At 49.5% G+C, this 204-nt stretch overlaps 1 protein-coding gene across 1 annotated transcript in view; it reads left to right on the forward strand.

Moving 5' to 3' along the window:
- The window catches only part of LOC119588965 (cGMP-inhibited 3',5'-cyclic phosphodiesterase A-like), a 64,821-nt gene that overhangs the window by 48,771 nt on the left and 15,846 nt on the right, over positions 1-204 (forward strand). Inside the window, exon 9 of the mRNA XM_037937572.1 lies at positions 52-180. Coding sequence (XP_037793500.1) covers positions 52-180 — 129 coding nt within the window. The remainder of the gene's footprint in view (positions 1-51; positions 181-204) is intronic.

Raw genomic sequence — 204 nt, forward strand, 5'->3', positions numbered from 1 at the left:
AAACTAAACTCAACCCAACCAACACGCTAACCCTTCCCCTGTGCTTTCCAGGTGATTTCTCACGGCGTCTTCGTGTTGCCTGAAGATGGAGTGACCTTTGACCTCGACCTCCTTCAAGACCACCCCCTCCTCAACCGTATATCGGAGTGGGATTATCCAATTTTCGATCTCCAGGATATGGCAGGCAACTTAATACTCAGTCAG

The sequence above is a fragment of the Penaeus monodon genome, chromosome 24, assembly GCF_015228065.2.
Source record: "Penaeus monodon isolate SGIC_2016 chromosome 24, NSTDA_Pmon_1, whole genome shotgun sequence".
Taxonomy (NCBI): domain Eukaryota; kingdom Metazoa; phylum Arthropoda; class Malacostraca; order Decapoda; family Penaeidae; genus Penaeus; species Penaeus monodon.